At 45.6% G+C, this 19377-nt stretch overlaps 1 protein-coding gene across 1 annotated transcript in view; it reads right to left on the reverse strand.

Moving 5' to 3' along the window:
- Positions 1 to 11513, reverse strand: part of WNT2B (Wnt family member 2B) — a 44962-nt gene extending 33449 nt beyond the window's left edge. Inside the window, exon 1 of the mRNA XM_081865019.1 lies at positions 10711 to 11513. Coding sequence (XP_081721145.1) covers positions 10711 to 10859 — 149 coding nt within the window. The 5' untranslated portion in view covers positions 10860 to 11513. The remainder of the gene's footprint in view (positions 1 to 10710) is intronic.
- Positions 11514 to 19377: the final 7864 nt, after the last annotated feature.

The following is a 19377-nucleotide window of genomic DNA, read 5'->3' on the forward strand; positions in this document are numbered from 1 at the left end:
ATGGTGAAGAGTTCAAAGCAAGTGATCTGGTTCTAATCCTTATAACAGGCTGGGCTGAGGAACCTTTGGCCCTCCAGATGTTGCTGGACTCCAATTCCTATCAGGCCTGGCCAGGGATGAAGGAAGATGTAGTCCAGCAGCATCTGGAGGGCCTTACAACAACTCTTCAAGGCAACTCTGTACTGTTTCCATATTGCAAGTTGCATGAGAGAAATGAATCTAAGAGAGAGTGATTTGCCTAAGACTACCCAGTGAGTTCATGGCAGAGATGTTATTTGAAGCAGGGTCTTCCTGGTTTGTAACTCAGTCTTTTATCCAGAAAGGTAGCAGGAGAGTGATAAACAGCAGGGAGGAGTTAGAAGAATGGGAGGAGTCTAGGGGAAATGGACTCAAAAGAAGGAGACAACCTGACGAGTTGTGTGTGTGTGTTAATGAAGACCCAGATGGGATCAAGTTGACACTGTGAACCCCCATACCTTCAGAAAGGAAGGAGAGAACCTGCAGCTTGAAGTGAGAAGGAAGGAAAACTCACTTGCACAGAGCCTCTCTTAACTGAAAGGAGGAAATAAATAAACCACAATCTGGTTGTCCTCGCTGGAGATGTTACACCTGGAAGAAGTAGATCCTGTGCATTTCTACAGACACCATATGCAAGCGGTGGGAACCTCTGTAACCCCCCAGGTCTTGGGACTTGTCCCAGGCCACTCCCCTCAATACTCCCACTCTGTGGCCTCCTTGAGTGCTTTTGCCTGCCTGGAATGTGTCCTTGAATTTCTTGTTTGCCTGGATGAAGGATGTGGGTGTATGTAGAAGCTTCTGACTTCTGACTGTACAAAGGTCTCTGGCTCCACCCACCACTGACAGGTGGCATCCAGAAGGTTGCCTATGAGGGAATGGGGCCTTCAGGCTGAAAAATGTTCCCCATCCTTACTTTGTATCAAGTGGAAGGGGGTTCTGTGGCTGAAATATTGCCCTCACTCATGCACACACTGAGTAGATCTATAGAATATATTTGATGCACATGCAGTGCACATGACTTCCCCCCAAAGAATCCTGGGAAATGTAGGTTGTTAAGGTTATGGGGAAAGGTAACTGAAAACTACAGTTCCCAGGATTCTTTGGGGGAAGTCATGTGCTTAAAAAGTGTGGTGAATATGCTTTGCATGTTATAGTGTGGATCTGTCCCCATTGTCCCCATTCTCTTTCCCTCCTTGCTGCAAGCAGACCTACCAAATAGATTTAAAAATCTCCCTCTCCACGTTTATGGAGAAGCGATATCAAAATGGGAACTTGGATGTCTGACCTGTTCTGATGCTGGATGGTGTGTGTGTGTGTGTGTGTGTGTGTGTGTGTGTGTGTGTGACTACTTTAGAAACAGCAGCTTCAGTTAAACAGATTAGCTAATGGTGCATGTGAACGAGAGTTTACAAGAGGCGGGGAAATGTGTCTGTGTGGCTTTTTGCGTGTGGTGTCAGTGTGTTGCAAACACATGTGCTTGTGTACAGTTCGCTTAAACTCAACTTCCAGCTTTAAATTGAAATCCCGCTCTCTGACTGCTAACCCCATCTCAGCAATGAGTAAACTCTACTTAGATATTTACACCAAGATTGTTTATTGCACCGATTATGTTTAGAAGCCACATGCCTCTAATCCGCTCCAAATAGCTCTGAAGCAAGGCTGGTGGCCAAGGTTAGGGCCAGATCCTGAGTGTGTCTCTTGGCTGGTTTGAACATATGCTGCTGTTTCAACTCCAACTCCCTCAATATTGGCCCCTCTGATCAGTGTGGTGTAGTGATTAGAGTGCTGGACTTGGAAGACCTGGGTTCAAGTCCCCATTCAGCCATGAATTTCACTGGGTGATTGTGGTCCAGTCACCATCTCTCAGTCTAACCTATCTCAAAGTGTTCTTGTGGGGATAAAAATGGGGGAAACTGAGAACTATGTATATACAACCTTGAGCTCCTTGGTGGAAAGCTGGGTTATAATTGTAATGAATAAATAAAAATATATGCAGTGGGTAGTTACAAGGGAAAGTAGAGGATTCCTCAGGCATAAGATTCCACAGACCTCTGGACTGAGGCCTGCTTTCCAAGCCTGGGAGGCTGCCTTTGGTGAGACAATGCAGGCTGTGCTGGCCCTACCGTGAGGCAAAATGTGGTATCTGCTTCAAGCAACAACTTTTTGGGTGCTGTTCAAAGGGTGTCAGTTACTGGCAGCCTCTTACTCAGTGTTGCCTGGGAATTCTAATAAACAAAAAATCAGAGCAGTTTTGAAATCCGTAGTTAAAATCCGTGGTTTTAAAATATTCATTCCCCCAGCTTCATCCAAAATGGTGTCCAGTTGTATCCAAATATAGACTAAACCACTCTTTGATCTCAGGAACCATCAAGAAAAAGAAAACATTTCATGTTTTGAGATAGTGCCGGTGGGCACTAGTTAACCATGATGATGATCAATTACATACCCTGTATGGGAGGTATTCAGCTAAATTTCACTCGGTGTAGACCCATTGAAATTAATGGACCTAACTTAATCATGTCCATTAACCTCAGTGAATTCACTCTGTGTAAAACTTTGTTGACTATCATGCTATGGATTTTACAACTTGGGAATAAAAATATCTTGGGCCAGTCCTGCTATCTGTCTGTGTTGCTGCAACAGTTAGTTAACTGGCAAAGTAAGGCTGGAGCTCTGGGAGGCTTGACAGATACTTGCTGTCTGAGAGAAGTTTTATGATAATGCTTTGGATGGGTTGGAGAAGGCAAAGACTGAATTTATTTATGCCCCAATTTTTTTTTTTATTTAGGAATGTATTATTATTTTTTTTGCAATGCAAGCCTTTGTTGTTTTGGTTTATTTTAATTAATAAAACACGAGGATTCCCCCCCCCCTCCCTCAAGAGATATGTATGTAAATGGATTTTGCATCCAAGCTTGGACTCACAGAAGGACTATAGTCACAGTGGATCACCTGTGCTATAAATTCAGGAGAATTTGCTTCCAGTTAAGCATGTGTAGGATTATGGCCTAACAATACAATCCTATGCATACCTGCTCTGAAATAAGTATCACTGAGTTCAATGAGACTACTTCTAGGTAAGTGTGTATAGCAGCAGGGATCTTGTTCCGTCAGAAGGAAGTATTGATATCAGAGATACCAACATAATTCCATTTGAGAATCTGGTCTTTGATCAAGGAATATTTGTAAGGCATTATAAATGTCATCTCTATATAGACCACTCTCTTCCCGTTGAGTAATCACAGTATTCAGAAGTCTGTGAAGTTCTCCAACCACAACCACAATACTGAGAAAGGATCCCCCAGTTAAAACTGCTGCAACCACCTTATGGAGCCCATCTGCCACAGTTTTGAGCTTCTGTTGTATTGCAAATAACATTTATTTAGAGTTACAAGTTTTTTATATACACATCCATTTGCAAACCACCACGCTGGTGTTCCAAGAATTCCTGGGGGCTGGTTTGTGAAGCAATCTGTGCTGTCCCTGACATCACTGAAAATTCATAACTCCTTGCTGTTTAGAAGAAGCATTTGGTTGAGAATTCCTTTTCAAGCACAGCAGAGAGCAGAACTGACTCGATACTTTCTATGATTCTGCCTCGGGGGGAAATGGCAGGAGAAAACGCTGAGCATTTCCTCTAGGCACAAGTTTGGAGATCATCCATCTCCCCAAGAATTTGGCAGTCTAGATCAGATAATATGCTGCCCATTCTTAGTGCTGCAATATCAGTGATACTGCCTTTTTTTTTAAAGGTCTGAAAGGCTAAGGAAAGAGTTTTGTGGAAGTCACACTCTCCACATAAGAGACCATCTTTGCCCCACTCAGCAGAAGCATTCGTCAATGAGGGTTGAAACACTGAATCCAGCCAGCTAAACAGGGAAAGTGCTGGAAGATTAAAAGGCAAAATGTCAAAAACCAGATAAGTATGAATACAACTGACAGGTCTTCCTCCACCTCTCTGAGGATGGAGTGTGTTTGTGTGTGTAACCTCTGATTATCTGGAGCAGTTGCTGGAGAACCTCAGAAAATATCCTCCTCCGTTATTTCACTCCACCTTTTGTATTGATTTGTTGATTTAGTGAAATGTGTCTTATGCTGCCAAGTTGAAGTTGAAGCTCCAGGAACCTTGAAAGAAAAGTGAAATTTTATAAGAAAGTTTCAGAAGGGTTAGAAAAGGCAAATATTGGATTCATGATGCTCCAATTTATTATTTATGTATGAATTTGTTTGTTTGTTTTTAATGCAAGCTTTGGTTGTTTTGTTTTAATTAATAAGAAACATTGTCTTTTCTTTTTTTTAAAGTCAAAGTCTTCATAAATGGCAGCTCCAGATTTTGGATCCAAGTTTAGCATCTCCATACATGCTTGCAATATAGCTATATCCCCAAGAGAGGATGTTGTTGATGAAATATTGTTTGGAAGCAGTTTTAGAAAAGGATGGAAGGCTGAAGAGAAAACAGCCAGGGTACCTGGAATCAAGGACTCCGAAATCTTCCAACCATTGGTTTGTTTTCTCAAGTACGTCAACTAAAATGTTGTCTCTAAGAATTCACTAAGAACATACAATAAAGAACCTGCCTGGAGTAACTTTAATAAAAAGTTTACATCACAAGGAATATGTTATATTTGTTCTTTGTAAAAGCACCATGTATGTATTAATGGCATTAGATATATAACAGTTCAGGCAGTCGTCTGGGATAAAATGAATCAGCTGATTGAGAAAGAAAAGTTATGAAAACACAATAGGTGCTCAGTACCCAGATTTCAATGAACTATAGCTTGAATTCCTAAAAGAGCTATGAATAGAGGGCTTCCATCCCACCTCTGTTCTTTCCTATGTAGGGAAGTCATACAGATATCCACCTGAGCTGAGAGATTTGAAGCTTTTCATTCTTAAAGACCTGATTAGCCTTGTCTCAGTATCTTTGAATGGTGTGTGTTGGGGGGGGGGGTGTGGAATGAGGCAATAAATAATGAGGTTTTCTGCTGATGACCCGTAACCAAGCAGTTGTATCTATTTTGTGGATGGGAGATATAGAAATCTATGAACTGGTTTGTTAGCCAGTATGGTGTGCTGGTTAGAGTGTCAGACTAAGATCTGGGAGACCAGGATTCAATCCCCACTTGGCCATGAAGCTCACTGGGTGGCTTGGGGCCAGTCACCAACTCTCAGCCCAACCTACCTCACAGGATTGTTGTGAAGATAATGGAAGAGGAGGAGAGAACTATTGCGCTCTTTGGAGGAATGGTGGGATATAAATGCAATAATACACACAATAAAATATATGTAGAGATTTGTAAACCATTTTCCTTCACAGGTGACCACAAAGCAGTTTGCATGTAAGAGTCAAACAATATCAGTACCAGTTATAAAAAACAATTATGATGTTGACCATAATGCTAATCAATTCAACAATACACAAGTGCTAAATCCTAAAAGTGATCCAAACATATTCAAGCAAGTAACATAAGCTTTTAAGAGAACTTTACTATGTATGAAATCCCATCAGTGTTGCCTCAACTATGCCTCTAGGGTGGAGGCAGTTCAGTAACTGGAATGCAACTGCAGAGAAGTCCTTACTCCAAGTCGCCATACATACAAGAGGCTTTACCCATTGGTGGGAAAGTAAGTTGGACACTGATGTTTACAGTGCAGTCCTATTTTGGGGAGAATAGCCATAACTCAATGGTAGAACATCTGCTTCCTGACAACTCCTTGATGGGGTTGGGAACCCTTGCCAGAAATCCTGGAGAGCTGCTAAGCTAGAAGGATCAGTGGTCTGACTGACCAATAGTTGAAGGCAGCTTCCTAATTTCCTACAATTGCCTATTTAGAAGGGGTAGTTTTGCAGCCCAGTTATAGCAGATGTTTCAGCGATAGCTGCTTCTGAAGACAAGCTAAGAGCATCACCTTCAGATTGGCAAGGTGCTTTTAGTTCTGCGGTGGGGAACCTATAGCCTCATGGGGAAACCACCGTAGCCGCAATGACTTCAGGGGAGGGAAATCTCTGAGGCTGCTATTTCGAGGGGTGGGTGTGGGGCTAGACTTACTAGATCAGCTGAGTCACTGGGACTTATGGTTGGCCGACGCTCCCTATTAGGTTTCACACCACGCAAAAACTGAGAGGATCGCATCAGAACAGGCATTGCAAAGTTAGAAGCTAGCGCTTTGGGTTGCACATGGGACCTACTCCTCGGTAAATTTACAGCCTCGGTCTCAACACTTGCTATTCAGGGTGTTGGAAATCGGCTAATATGGTGCATTCCGAACCGTCTTTTAAATTGCCAGAATAAGAATAAGAGAGTATTTGGGGCGCTGCAGCTGCGATTTTCTTCTTTGTGTTAAATGTATGGCCTTCACACTTCAGGATGGATTTTGGAATTGTCTCGTGGCCCGATCTTGCATTCCAGTGTCCTCTCACCCAAATCCCCTCCTGTGAGTGACGCTACGGATTTCCCTCCTAAATTTTGCAGCACTGCCTTAAACACCATTTGGGTTTCAGAATCCAAAAACGGCGCATAGAAGCAGATACAATCCGGAGTCGGATTTCTAAAATCAAAATGTCTCTAGACCATGAAAAAATTAAACAAAAAATATTGCCTATAAATATAAAATAAAGAAACACCCTAATGCAACCCGGTCCTATGGATGCTTTCTCGAGAATAAATATATACCATTTAGCTCAATTCCAGTAAGGCTGCAACCTCTGCACGCTTACCTGGGAGAAAACCCCATTGGACACAGTGGGATTTACTTCTGAGTATAGGACTGCCTTGTTGGACCACTAACCAGATGACTCCAGCTGAATAAAACCTCAGATATGCTGCAGTTAGGTGTTTATATTCGTTCTGTCTTCAAATCTGCACTCCTATTTATTCAACATTTTGTTTTCCTTGCTAAGTATGTGCTAAGCGCAGATGATTCCAAGGAAGCAAACAGATGTCTTTATTTGGCTCCCATCATCTAACCATCGTAAATGTCTCTCTCTCTCTCCCACCCCCTGAATAGGGTATTTATTTGGCATGTCGCTATCGCTGGGAAATGTAGAGCCATCTTGCCTTTATCGCTTAAGGCGAAAGGACCGCGCATCACTGACGGTACTGTACTCTGGAGTTGTGAATGAATGTGTGAACCAGACCCCTGGAAAAGCAGCGTGTTTGGCAAGTTGTGCCTGTCACCAGACACTCAAGCGGCACTCATCGGAACACACACGTGTGAACCGGACCTTGATCTCTGACAGTGGAAGGTGCATATCTAATTCCACGGAGAAAATCTGGGGTTTGAGAGGGGATGAGGGGCAGTGGTTGGTTGGGCGTCCTGACCTGTTTTGAACACGCAAGTCATCACTTGATGCTGCAGTCCTCAAGTGATGAGCATGCACGTGTGAACCCGCTCAACTCTCAGCAAATTGAATAATTTTAATCCCGTGGTCTTTGAGTGTTGTTCTGGAGAGACCTAGATTCAAATCTCGATTCAACTACGGACCTCAGTGGGTGATCTTGGGCCAGTCACTGTCTCTCTGTCGTCGAGTCCTAACCTACCTAGCGCGCAGGGTTGTTGTGGAAGATAATTAAGAGGGTTGCATGTATCTGTGTGGGGAACAATGGGGGCTCCCCAGGACCGTGGAAGTCAAGGGCGAGATACGAATGTGAAAAGAAGGAATCAGATGCGCGGAAGTCATCCCTTCATGCTGTGGTCCTCAAGCGACGATTCGGTCTTTGTGAACCTACCCCGCGTCTCCGCAACTGCAGAAACAACCCGCTTTCTGCAGCTTCGCACCTGGGAGCAGACTGACAGCTGTTCCCATTTAAGAAGGAGCTCTTGTTTAACTCCCAAGTATGAACAATAAAAACAGTTTTAAATTAAAGCGGCTCTGTCATCAACAAGGCTCAAGTCATGTTTACGCCGGCCGCAGCGGCTCTAACAATAACAGGCTGTAGGCTTGGCTTACGTCGTGGGAGTCAGACCCGCAGCTTGGAAAGGGGCCGCGTTGCCCATCACCGGCCCGGCCCGACGGGAATGTGCCCTTCCGCCTGGAAGAATCGCCCCCACTCCTCCCCGTCGAGGACAATGGTGGCCGGGCCCAATAAAGCGCTCCCTCCAACCCAAGCCCTGGGCGAACTTTAAAGCTGGGCGAGTGAGTGGGGAAGTCGAAATGACAGCAATGGCGCACCACGTCGGGAGAGTAAGAGAGTTCAAGGTAGCTAAGGATGAATAGGAGGGTGAATTAAAACAGACAGACACACAACTCAGGCAGTGAGGAAATAAAGGGCAATGGCTCCCCATGCCTGACGTAGAGGAAATATCTAGGGACATTTTACAGATCGATTGATGGGATGACTAGAGTTAGATAGCTAACATCCCAGAAATGGGGATGGAAAGGAGTACGATAAGGCTGTAATCCAAACACCCATTGTCTTGGGGTCGTCCCCACGGGATGAAACAGTGCTGCGCTGCCAGTCAGACATGGTGGGCATTGCGCTGGGACGCCACGTTCGGCTCATTTGGGTCTGAGCAGAGAGACAAGGAGGTTGGGTTAGATGACCCTTTCCCCCTCTTGCTATTCTACGATTCTAAGGCTTTCCTTTCCCAATTAACTCAGCTTTTTCAGAGGCTTTTGCACACACCACACATCTAAAGCACATTGTTTACGCTAAAGAATCCGGGGAACTGTAGCTTACCCTTCGCGGTGTTAAAATTTTCAGCACCCTTAGCAAACCACAGTCCCCAAGATTCTTTGGGGGAAATGACCCCCTCCACGGGCGCGCGCTTCTTGCGCACACATTCTAGCTCGCTGTAGCAAAGTTACTCTCTGCGCTTTCTTGCATTTCATTTCCCGCTTCCTACTCCACCAGGTATATTTATATTCCATTTTACATCTGACGAAGCGGACTTTCTAGCACCTGCAAGCTTACGCCGGAATAAAAGGTGTGAGCCTTTATGGTGCCAGGAGAATCTTGACCGAGTCCACAGGCAGGTGGGTAAATAGAGGAGGCCCCATAGAGAAGGAGACGATCGAGAGAAGGAACCCATAGGAGAGCAGCCCATCATAATGCCATGCCCGCGCAACTGCTGTCACTTGCCGGCCAAATAGCTCAGTGGCAAGGTATCTGCCTCGCGTGCGGAAGGTCTCGCTTTCGATCCCCCTGCATCGCCAGGTACGCGCTGGAAGGGACCTCCGTCTCTACCCCTCTCTTCTGGCACTCCCCCCCCCCACAATGAAGTTCTCGAAACCTCAGATCTGCCTTAGCTGCTGGAGCAGGCAGGTAGTTCCAAGCTAGAACGACAGACTCAGGATCTGACAGCCAGACTGTAGAAAGGCTCCCAGGTTTAGGACATGGTCTCTGATTTAATGGACGGCGTCGCTTTTGAGACTAGGAGCAGGATGCGTCCAAAGCCCATCGAAACCGAAGCCCATTGATTCCCAAGGGGAGGACGTACAGAATCCGTCCGTTGAAAGAAACGGCCTGGAAGGCTCCCCCGGTGGGACTTACTCCGGAGTAAGGATGGGGCTGCACGCGGGCTTAGCTTAGGCTGGATCGTGCTCTCGTGCGCGTGTTTAAAGCAGGGCATTTGTCGGTGCGCAAGGGGTTTATAGCACCTGCTCTGCAGCCACCTATCCTATGGAGGAGGAGGAGAATAGTTCGAATCCTAAAACTTATCTCCGCCTTTCCCAGAGTGGCTTACAATCAAACGATTAAGAAAACAAAGAACTCTATAAAATTACGCGGTGAGCGGGCATTTCCCCATCCCCGTCCTCATCAAATCGCCCATCAATGATCAGGATTCCCATCTGACAGCGCCATCCCGTCCGCCTCCCTTCTCGGTTCTGTCCACTGACGCCTCGCACTCCGGCTTCCCGAGCAGCGCAACCGCCCTCACTCCCAATAAATAAACCCCAACTTCTCTAACAAGCCCGCCTGGTTGTTTTATGAAAAACCAGCGCTGCCCTCTGTGCTTCTCCAAAGAACAAGCCAAGGACAAGCCGAAACCCTTCAAGAGAGAAACTGGACCCCGATATCGCCCCCTCCAAGCTCTGCCCCTCTCGGCACCGCGGGCTTCTCCGGAGCGAGGAGCCCCCATCACCAACTGCGTTTGTGGCGTGTGGGGCTCTCTGGCCTGCTTGTACGTCGAAAGGACGGGGGCCAGGCCATCGGGCACTTCGGGATAAAAGTCCAGGGACCCACCTAGCAGACCTCAAAAGCAGCAGGACTGGGGCTGACTAAACCTCATTTTGAAAAAAGTGAAATGCTACGCATTAGTATCATCTGGGTAATAACCTTAAGTAAACCTCTGCCTGAAAAGCGGAATATAAATACTATAAGCAATACATATTAAATCCAGAGTTTAAAATGACCCAACGACATCACTGGTAAGTAGTTTGAACAAGCCCCTCTGACTCTCCCGTCTCTTCCCCAACTCCTACAGGTCCTGGCGCTTGCTGCCGCTGCACCGTGCGCTTTGCACATGCTCAGGAGCACTGCGTCACCGTGGCACGCTTTGAGAGTTCCAGCCTCGAGCAGCGCGCAGCGCAGAGCAGCGCACCACCAAGCTAATCGGAACCTTGAGCAGCCACCGCTGCTACGCGGTGCCTCGTTGTTAGACGTCGGGGAGAGACAAGTTTCCTCGCCGGCAGCCGCCGTCTAACCTCGAAGGAGAGCGCGAGCGAGCCCCGGCGTCGGGCCGACTTACCACCAAGAGGAGTCCGCCCGCGGCGTGAGAGTCAGCAGCATCAGGACCAAGGGCAAGCAGAGGCGCGAGGGCGCACGGGGGACCACGGACGTGCGTCGAGTGTCCCCGGGCGCGCAGGCAATCCGAGCCCAGCGGCTGGAGCCCAGCATAATTCCCCGGCCGAGGGAAGGTAGTCTCGAGAAGGACAAGTCCTCGGGTCTCTACAACGGGCGCGAAGGAGAAAGCGAGGCTGACGACGACCGGGGCCTGATCGATCCGCTCAGCGCAGCCCAGACCTGGACGGCTGCTGCTGCTGTTGCTGCTCTGGGCACGGCTCGGGAAGGCGGCGCCGTCAAACGCCCTGCACCCACGGGCGGCTGTCCGCTGGCCGGCCGATTCCCTGGCAAGATGCACTGCTGGTTGTGGTCGGGGCTGGAAGAAGCCTTTCGCAAGCAGCCCCATGGACGGGCATCTGCTGGGAAGGGGGATGAGGAGGACACGCCGGAGGGCTGGGCTCGGGGGCAGGCGGGGAAGACGGACACCTCCGGTGGACTCTCATTGGGCAAAAACGCCCCGGCACGAAGGCAAGGCTGGGGCCAGAGCAGGCACAGCCACGCAGTTGGGACGCCTCTTCCTCTCTTCCTCTCACTTTCTGTCCCCCCCACCCACCCTACCCCCGCACGCCCAGCCTTTCCTTTCTCCCTCCCTCGCTCGCCGAAAGCTCGCTCACCTTTTCCCTCCCAGGCACCACCTGCTGCTGAGAGCCAGAGCCAGAAGAGATCAGAGACGGCGCTGCTGAACTCTCCCTAACTGGGCAATAGGCAGGCGCAGGCAAGCATCCACCTCCCCTCCCCCGGAGGTCCTAGCGCCTCTCCTGTCGCTGCCCATTCAGCCTGCGCTCCTGATCCAAGTCCCCGAGGGAGAAAACAGGCTGGGAGGCTGGAGCTTTTGATACTAGACGTGGGGCTTTGCAGCGGTGTAGCTGGATAATTTTAGATCAGGGATTGAATGGGGCCCCGCCTTGATCCCCTTGCTTTGCTTAGACTGCTGCTGAGGGGCCCCCTGGACTTCTGTACCGTAATCTTCTCGCCCCCCCCCGCCAAGCAAACAGGGGAGTAGCCAGAAATCTTAACATCTTCCAGTACATAACTCCTTTCTCCCCTACCCACATCCCTGCCACATAAGCACAGGGCTTGTTTAATACAGAGGGTGTTCACCCCAAGGGTTCAGGGACAAAAGCATGGCATACTGTGTCAGATCTTCCCTCCATCTACAGATAGGTAGCCGTGTTGGTCTGCCATAGTCAAAACAAAACAAATTCCTTCCAGTAGCACCTTAAAGACCAACTAAGTCAGTTCTTGGTATGAGCTTTCGTGTGCATGCACACTTCTTCAGATACTATCTGAAGAAGTGTGCATGCACACGAAAGCTCATACCAAGAACTGACTTAGTTGGTCTTTAAGGTGCTACTGGAAGGAATTTGTTTTGTCTTCCCTCCATCTATTTCAGTAAGATCTACACTGACTGGCAGCAACTGTTCAGGGTTTCAGACAGGCACTGTCTTAACTGTATCTGGAGATATGGGGGGATTGAGCCTGCAAAGTTATACCACTGAGCTGTTCAGGTCTCACCACTGCCATACATTCATGGTGAAAAGTGGTGGGTGGGTGGAGCACTTACAGGAGTTCCTGGAGAATACCAGTTATCTGGATCTGTTTCAGTCTATCAAGAACAAGACAGGAGGAGTGTGGCTCTGTTTCTGCTTCTCCATCTCCATCTCTCAGCAGCTCTCAATACCATTTGATATCATCCATGAAATTAGTATTGAGGGGTGATGTTTTTCAGTGGTTCTACTCCTACCTGCAAGACCACTCAGAGATTGTGTTTCAGTCTTGTGGTCTCTGCACTGTGGTGCATCACAAGGCACAATCTTATACCAAGTTCTCTATGAAGCCTTTGGGAGCAATCCTTAGTTTGGGGCCAAAGTGTCATTGGTACTCTGATGACACACATCTCTATTTCTTCAGACCACCTGAGTCAGGAGAGTCTGTGCATGATCTGCATCAGCATCATCTGGGTGCAGTTGTGGATTGGATGAAGGCCAGTAAACTGAGTTTGAACCCTGGGAAGACAGAGGCAATGTGTATGGGTAGTTCCTGTGTCTGAGAGATTGGCTAGTAGCCTATTCTAAATGTGGATAAACTCCCTCTGAAACATCATGTTCATAGTTTTGGAGTGCTGCTGGATCCATCTTCGTCACTGAAGGTTGAGGTAGTCTCAATGGCTCAGATTGCCTTCAACCAGCTGCGGTCGATATGCCAACTACTGCCATTCTTGGACAGGGAAACCTGGCCGTGGTGATTCATTCATTGGTAACTTCAGTATTTCATTATGCAACATGCTTTATTTGGGGCTACCTGTGGATCTGGTCCAGATACTCTATCTTGTGCCAAATGCCAGGGCTGGTCTGTTGGTGGGGACAGACTACCACCAGCACACAACTTCAGTACTGAGAAGCTTGCATTGGCTGCCTGTATTCTCCAGGGTTCAAGGCACATAACAACTTGGGTCCAGGATACCTTAAGGACTGCCTAATCCCTTATACCCCTACCTGATCACTGAGGTCTCCAGGAAAGTTGCTGCTAGAGGTTCCCATGGCCCAGAATGCTGCTTGCTCAGTATTGTGGACCCATCCTGCTCATCCTGTGGAACTGCCTCCTGGCTTAGATCAGATTGGCCCCCTCCCTGTTGGACTTCAGGTGAAGACCTTTTTATAACTTCAGTCAGCATTTTAAGTACCACCCCCCCCGATTTTATTGTTAATTTTAACTTAGTTTTTGTAGCAACATTGTACATTGCTTAGAAACTATGATGTTAACTATATACATTTGACATGTATATAAATGTAACTTGTTCAAATAAAATAAAGTAATGCATAGCAATACAGGATAAATTGCCTCCTATCTGCTCATGTGGCTTCCCATAAATTTGTAATGTGGTCCCCATTTTCTTTTTGTCCCTACCTTTGTCCATCCAAAGATGGTTCATGCTGAAGCCACACTGAGTGGTCCTGCTGTGTGAGTTCGAGGGTGATCTCCATCAGTTTTCCAGTAGGTATCTAGTTGGCTACTATGAGAAGAGGATGCTGGAATAGATGGGCTTTTGGCCTCATCCAGCAGGCTCTTATGTTCTTATGCAGAAGCCAGATTATTGAAAAACATGGGGCAGTATCTGACAAAATATTTACACTTGCGCGAGTGCAATAAGACTTCCCCCCTCCACTCCTCCATGCCCTGTAACATCTCCAAATCTGCTTGGGGGGGGGGGCTGGAGGAAACCCCAGGACAGATTTAGTAGGAGTCCAGGGGGAGGAGAGAGGGAGAACATTCCATTTGCACTATTATTTTCCCATCACTGTACTTCTCGGGCATGGTTTGCTTTTTTTCTACATAATGCTGTATAGGGGAAATGCTATATGTGATGCAAATATTTATCAAGAAATTTTCATGCCCAAATCTAATATTGTCTCCATAGACACATGATGGCTTTCACTGATGCTTATAAGAAAAAAATAGAATAATCCAAGCATAAGAACCTAAGAAGAGGCTTGCTAGATTAGAGCAAAGATCTGATTTTATGTCTGTCTCTAGCATTTAATTATTTAAAATATTTTTAGGCTCTCCTGTAGGTTCTCTCTGGGTGACTTAAAAATTACAATTCCAGATATAAAACCAAATGGACATAGTTTTCATGGAGCCAAATTTCATAGGGTAATGATCACAAGTTAATATACACATTTTTACAAAGCAATTTTCCCATATCAAATGCATGTTTAATGTTATTTTCCCGACTAGATGCATATTCATGCATACATCACCCCAGCATGTGCATTTTTGTATATATCTGCTGGCTGGAGAGCTGTGCTGCGAAATTCAGAGAAGTGCAAATTTCAAAGGATGGCTGTGTTTGGGTTTTTGCTAATGGCACTTCAAAGCTTTGTCAGTTGTGGAATGCCCTGGGCTGGGTTCGGAATGCCATGCCATTGTCACCCACTGCAAAAACAGTTGCACAAGCGACTGTCAAGGTCCAAAACCCACCTCAGGGTAGTGCTTCCTTTTTCCTCTTCATGGGCCGTCAAAAAACTTTTGCTAAACTCCTGCAATCTTTTCTGTATGTGTTTTGGATTCTAGCAGGTGCCTATGAGAAACATTCTGCTTTGTGTCTAATTAATTTCACAGGGTTGCAAGCCCTGATATCAGCAGGAGTGCTGGCATCTCTGCTTTCTCCCTTTGCCAAATCTCCAGCCTCCTTCCTAGTCCAATTGTAACAGATGAAATAACGACTTTGTTTGGCCCGAGAGAAACTGAGACCAGAAACCGACGCTGCTTTATAATCCAATTAGGCTTCTCTAATTTACAGTGCTAGAAAGCAAAAGCCTGTGGGACTCTGCTCTTTTGTCTGAGACCCAACTGAATGATTGTGTTACAACTTATTTATAAAACAATCCCAGGGAGGGGAGGATAGTGGGAGAAAGACTGATATTTATAGACTAGAGCCTGGGCATTTGTTTTGAAGCCTTAACCTACAGCAATGTGCAGTGATCCCCCAGATGTCTTTATGCTATTACACTATTGAACATGGAATTGGGCCACCAGTGTGCAGAGCACTGCTTTGTACAATCTAGAATATGTCGTCGTCACTGCTTTGTGAAAATTGAAAGCTGTGACAGATAACTTCCCCCCTCCTCAACCTAGTTCCCCCCCTCAACCTAGGGGCCAGATCAGGCCCAATCCCAGCTTTTTGGAGCAACACCCCTCCGAAGAATGTGGTGGTAGTGATGAAAGGAAAAAAACAAAACAACAAAACAAAAGTAGACACAATTATGAGTGGAAAGCCCAGTCCAATACCTTGATGAGAATGCAAATTGCCACATCCCTGGTCACTGGATTTTTCATTGGATGATGAGGGAGAGAGGCGATCTCCTCAGATGATCTGCATGGATTTAGTGTGTCTGCATGTGTGCCTTGTGGGTGGGCGCACATGTGCAAGAGAGTGCAGAGTGGCCACACCCACTGCTGGAATCCAGCCCCTGAAGAGTGAGTGCACCTCCACCCATAAAGGTTAGCTACCTTTGATTTAAAGCCCATATGTTACAGAAAAGAGGAGGAGAAAGAGCTGGACTCAAGGTCTTCACATCGGACTTCCAGGACTTTTTCCTGGATCCTGTGAGGCAATATAATAATTGAGTCCTACTGAGCATTTGAGGAGAGCATTTCCAGCCCTTAGTAACCCCAGCCAACTTCCATGCAGTGGGTGTTCCCCTATTATATATTATAACAACACCCAACCTTGCTTGGTTCTGTGGAGGCTAGTCATTAATAGACAAATCTCAGCATCCTCTCAAAACAACTTCATGGAGCCCATGGGTAAAGTCTGTAGTGTCAATATGACAAGAAGACAAGACTTCCAGTCTCAATTTATGTACAGCTCCCATCATCCTAGATCACTGGCTTTGCTGCCTGGTGCTGATGGGAGTTGTAGTCCAGCAACATCTGTAGGTCATTAAGTTAGCTCTTTCATTTCTGGTGGTGCAGCATATATATTACAAGCAAGAGGTCCAAGCTTCAATCCCTGGCATCTCCAGGTAGGGCTATTTGAAACCTGTCAGAACCTCTGTCACACAATACTGAATTAGATGGACCAATGGTGCAATTCAGTATAAGGCAGCTGCTCTCCCCTCACTTGTGTGCATGGAAAGGTAGCACATCTGGAACTCCCAAGAGGGAAGATGCCATTGGGGTGTGTGAGAGATTTTGAGCAGAAGAGCAGCTGCCTGGGAAATGGTTAAGCATCTTCTCTCCTCCACTAAAAAAAAAGGGAACTTTGAAAATCGTGCTTCATTGAATACATTTGAAAGTGATGTGCATTTTGCTCATTAGATCTGCTTCTTGTAACATACAAAGTGTCCTCTCTTACTCCCTCATGGTGGAACTCATGCTCAGAAGAGGTGGCTGCTCATCTCAGGAGACCAAAGCCAAAGTGTAAGCTGTTTTCTGCCCTTAAGGAAAAAACACATTAACAAGAGAGAGGGTCAAAACTCACCACACTGCTTGTTCTGTCCTACAGGCATTCAGAGTCATTTGAAACTAGGATCTTTTCTCTATCAGCCTGCTAAGTGTGCTTTAATATGACACCCACCCACAACCTGCTAAAGTTGCTATTACATCAACAGTAAGAAAGCCTTCCAAGCACTATCCATGGAGTTTCTGGGATTATTTCATGCTATGTCTTTTTTTTCTAGGACTTTTGCAATAGTGAGTCTTACCCCTTGATATGTTGCTCTTCAACCTCGGAAGAGTCCTTTGTAATCTGATCAAGCAGGAAAGCCAGAAACTTGACCAGATCCATTGTGTTGTTGACATTCAGGGTTGGGTTTTTGTGTGTGTGAGGAGTTCATGGCCTATTGCGGTAAAAGGCAAAGGCAGAAGCTGCCTTCCATTAGTGATGCTCTGCCAATAGAAGCCAAAGGCTCCAGCCTTTGCCTTGGTCAAAAAAGGAAAACAGGAAATGAAATGGTAAGCAGCATGCCTTTACGCTGTGTTATTTAAACAGCAGCCATGGATTGAGTAGATTCAGGAGGACTGTGCTATGGGTTAGTTCAATGGTTTTTCCCATTTGGAAAAATGAAGTGTATGTACAAGTAGTTTGGGAAACAGGCTATCTGGACTTTTCAGAAAAGTGACCAACTCAGTAAAATTTGATGTCTTCATATTGAGTCAGTAATATGCCAATAATATGAAGAAAATGAGCATCATCTCTTATACAAAAGCCCCCCCCCCCACACCATTTAGGGAGATTGACAGAATGATTCAGAGAACATGATTTTCTCTTTCATGCAGGAGCATATCTCTCTCTCTCTCTCTCTCTCTCTCTCTCTCTCTCTCTCTCTCTCTCTCTCTCTCTGGGCCTGTATCCTTAAACACCTATGTATACATGTGCACATGTCTCCTTCCATTGATATGAATGGATAAGATGTTCCAGAAGGCAAGTTCCATGTGTAAGTGGAGTCCCCCTTACTCAGAATAAATCGAGAGGATCAAGCTGACAGCACTCTATTTGCTGATTCACTTGCACTCATCTCAGAAGGCAGGTATTTACAACACAATGAGTTCTGCTGGAAATCTACTCTCTGCAGTATGCTATACCAGCCTTGGGATCTAAAGGAAAGTCTCCCATTGGCTCCACTGAGTTTTAAACCAGTCTCTCACTTGTTTGGCTTCCTTACTAAAGAACAGCGCTCAGTGATGCTTGACATGAGTCAGAATCTGGCCAGGCTTCTATGGCGAGAGGTCGCTGGAGAGAACGTTTTGCCTTCGAACCGCCTCCCACTGTTCTGCTTGCCTCCATTTGATCTTTCATTCAAATTAGTGGCCTGCACCAAATGGGTGCGTGTTTTCTTCACATGAGCTGCAGTGTGTGTAAATAAACAAGTCTAGCTTTCAAATGCCTTCATGATTCATTAACTTCAAAGGGATAAATGCTCTGTTTTCTTAAGAGGTCAGTCACTTCAGAGTTTCTCCATGTTCCGTCAGCACTGAGGGCGATGACTTGATTGTGTTGAATTCTGGGGGCGGCCATTGCCGTGGCTACTATTTGTTTTGCTAGCAGCCTCAGCAGTCAAATAGGAGTTTTGGTTTGGTTTTTTTCTAAATCAGATTGTTTCAATTGTGCACATTGCAATGACAGCTGGGTTTATGAACCAGCTCCATAACAGGGAAAGACAAATAAGGTGACCATAATAGCCTGTTATGTGCCATGTTGAGATATGACAAGTAGGTGGCAGATCAGGTAATAATGGCACAGTGGGAACTTACACTGGCACTGCATCAGTTCCAGGTTCAATCTCTTGTATCTCCAGGTAGGAGTAGGAGAGAATGAAACACTGGAGAGCTACTGTCAGCCAGTGTCAATGATACTGAGCTGGATGCATCAATGCCTTAGTATCAGGCAACTTCCTATGTTCCCATGCTCAGTTTTATTTCCTTTTTTCCTGAGGAAGGATATGTCTATCTGTCTGTCTATATCTATCTATCTATCTATCTATCTATCTATCTATCTATCTATCTATCATCTATCTATCTATCTATCTATCTATCTATCTATCTATCATCTATCTATCATCTATCTATCTATCTATCATCTATGTATCATCTATCTATCTATCTATCTATCTATCTATCTATCTATCTATCATCTATCATCTATCTATCTTCTCTATCTATCTATCTATCTATCTATCATCTATCTATCTATCATCTATCTATCTATCTATCTATCTATCTATCTATCTATCTATCTATCATCTATCTATCTATCATCTATCTATCTATCTATCTATCTATCTATCTATCTATCTATCATCTATATCTATCTATCTATCTATCTATCTATCTATCTATCTATCTATCATCTATCTATCTATCATCTATCTATCTATCTATCTATCTATCTATCTATCTATCTATCATCTATATCTATCTATCTATCTATCTATCTATCTATCTATCTATCTATCTATCATCTATCTATCTATCATCTATCTATCTATCTATCTATCTATCTATCTATCTATCTATATCTATCTATCATCTATCTATCTATCTATCTATCTATCTATCTATCTATCTA

This window comes from Podarcis erhardii (assembly GCF_964252035.2).
Source record: "Podarcis erhardii genome assembly, chromosome: 6".
Taxonomy (NCBI): domain Eukaryota; kingdom Metazoa; phylum Chordata; class Lepidosauria; order Squamata; family Lacertidae; genus Podarcis; species Podarcis erhardii.